The 2,533-nt window shown below is 47.3% G+C and overlaps 1 protein-coding gene across 1 annotated transcript; it reads left to right on the top strand.

Moving 5' to 3' along the window:
- Positions 1-346: 346 nt before the first annotated feature.
- On the top strand, positions 347-1,570 carry LOC138071847 (zinc finger protein 671-like). The gene has a single exon (XM_068963239.1). The coding sequence runs from the start codon at positions 347-349 to the stop codon at positions 1,568-1,570; it is 1,224 nt and encodes a 407-aa protein (XP_068819340.1).
- The last annotated feature ends 963 nt before the right edge of the window (positions 1,571-2,533 follow it).

Here is a 2,533-nt window from a genome sequence, read left to right on the forward strand (position 1 = left end):
GCCACTCCCGGACTAGGGAAAAAATATCTTTACGCTGACGTCTGGGCGGGACTTCCAGCCTCGAGGCATTGCACACACTTGTTTTTAGTTCCGGTTGACTCGGAAGTGCGGGACAGAAACTGCTTCTCTGCCGGCGCCTCCGCACCTCACCGAGCAGAGGACCATTTTGCGACTGGGACCCACGTCCACAATTGGGATTTACCTGTGTGCTTTGCAGATTCTGTGCTGTCCCACTCCCAGGTTAGTGTTAAGTGAGACTCCGTACCCCTGCCAGTGAGGCAGACGACCGTGCCTGTTCCCTGGCACCTACTCAGGCTTGCCCACTCAGTGCTTTGGTAATTTGGCAATGGCGGACGCTGCACCACACACGGACTCCCTCAAAAGCATTGTAACCTTTGAGGATGTATTCATCCGCTTTACCAGAGAGGAGTGGGACCTGCTCACTGAGAGTCAGAAACGCCTGTACCATAAGACGATGGTGGACAACTTTGCACTGGTAATGTCAGTGGGACTTGAAAGTTCCAGATATCGTTTGATGTCTCCACCAGAGCCAGAGAGCGCACCCGAGGTTCCTGCCAGGATAGGCATAGCTGCAGCAGTGGAAGAGGTAAGCCAGGAAAGCCCTGGCCCTAGTCCTGGCCATAGTGTGGAGGATAGAGATGACTCTTCTGTTTCTATAAAAATATCAAATGTTCGAAGTCTGCAGGTGGTGCCTTCCATCCAAAACAGCCCCCTATGCCACATGTGTAATCCAGACTTCGGTGGCGTTTTTCAGCTGGCTGGGCAGCCAGAAACCTCTTCTGAGCAGCAAACATATATGTGTGGATCATGTGGAAGAGCTTTCCCACTCAGTGTAAGCCTTGACCAGATGCAGAGGTGGCAGAGTGGAGGGACAGTCACTAGAAGGGAAAGGGACCAGGCTGCCTCTGTGAATAGCCACGGATGCCATGGGTTAGGGACTGCCTGTACCCGTGAGAAGGGTGAGGAAGACATCTCAGCCAGTTCTGGAGTTGTGCAGCACCGTGGCACTCAAGACGGGGAGAATCCGTGCACGAGCGCTGAGTGTAAGGAGACCTTTCCCACTGGACAAAGGGATCACCAGTCCAGTGGAAGTGAGGGGGCTTGCGGCCATCAGGAGGGATGTGTCCAGCAGCAGGAAATCTACGTACAAGAAAGGTCTTATGAATGCAACACGTGCGGGAGAGTCTTCAACTGCAGAGACACATTTAATAATCACCAGGAAGTCCACCGTAGAGAAAGGTCAGGTGAGTGTGATGTATGCGGGAAATCCTTTACATGCAGTTCCTATGTGAAAATACACAAGAGGCTTCATACTGGAATAAGGCCTTTTGTGTGCGATGAATGCGGAAAAACATACATCACTAAGTCCCACCTTACTGTCCACAAGAAAACTCACACCATAGAAAGCCTGAGCAGACGACTGGTTGTAGAAAATGTGTTGCTCATACCGGTCTTGGTTAACGCAAGAGAAGTCACACAGGAGCAAGGGCTTGGACATTCAGCAAATGAGGGAGAGCCTAAAGAAGCCTCTCCCACCTCTGACCAGTGAAAGTTTAAGTAAAGAAAGGTCTCACGGTGTAGCAGTTTTGGTGTTCCTTTGCCTGCATTTATTTTTTCTTTTAGCACCAGAACCTTAGACTAGAGAGAGGCCTTACGAGAGTGGGGAATGTACTTTCTCCTTGCTCGACACAGTAGGACGCATAAAAGAAAAACTCTGAAAGTAGCCTTTGTAATGGAACCAACAACCAGAAGTTGAACTTCATACATCCACGGGCGAGACAACATCAATTAGCAGGTATGTGGGAAATCTTCAGGAGCTAGTTTGTATTTTCTAACCTTCCTAGGTCCTTCCCTTGGCCTGAGGTATATCATTGCTAGTGTCTGTTGCAGGAACTACCCCCACGTCTACCAGCAGATAGACTAAAGACCATGTGGCTCCTATGCCAATGTTCTTAGCTGAGTCCAACTGACATTCTCTTTCTCTCCTATTTCCTACAGGGAATCATGAATGATACAAACCCACCGGGAATCCACTTTGCTTACCCGCTGGTGGTTTCAATGTGGGACATGACCCAGCTCCTGTGGAAAAGATCTAGACTCTACTGCAGTTTTCCAAAAGTTTGTGTTTCCCATGGACAGTATTGACTCTACGTGAGCTAGCTGAAATGGATTTCACCAGCCTCAAAATCACCACCTTGGAACAGCCTGCAGCACACATATACGGTTGGTTGGTTTTCCAAAGAAATGGGAGATCCAGATTTTTATGTAGAACCATCTTATCTCTTAATAGCCTTATTTGTTTATAATTGAAAGAGAATAAACTGCACTTACTTAAATTGTAAGAACAGTTAAGGTAATGAACACATCATTACCCACAAAAGTTTTCTCATGTTCCTTAATGATCTCTTCCTCTTGTCCCTCCCTAATGCACATGCAACTGTTGATTTGTTTTATTTTATAATTTATTAGTTTGCTTTATCTAGAATTTTATATAAATGTAATCAGTGAGTTT

Source organism: Capricornis sumatraensis, chromosome X, assembly GCF_032405125.1.
Source record: "Capricornis sumatraensis isolate serow.1 chromosome X, serow.2, whole genome shotgun sequence".
NCBI classification, from domain to species: domain Eukaryota; kingdom Metazoa; phylum Chordata; class Mammalia; order Artiodactyla; family Bovidae; genus Capricornis; species Capricornis sumatraensis.

Bases quoted from the DNA above. Each gene is read 5' to 3' on its own strand.
- LOC138071847 (XM_068963239.1), top strand. From the start codon at position 347: ATGGCGGACGCTGCACCACACACGGACTCCCTCAAAAGCATTGTAACC.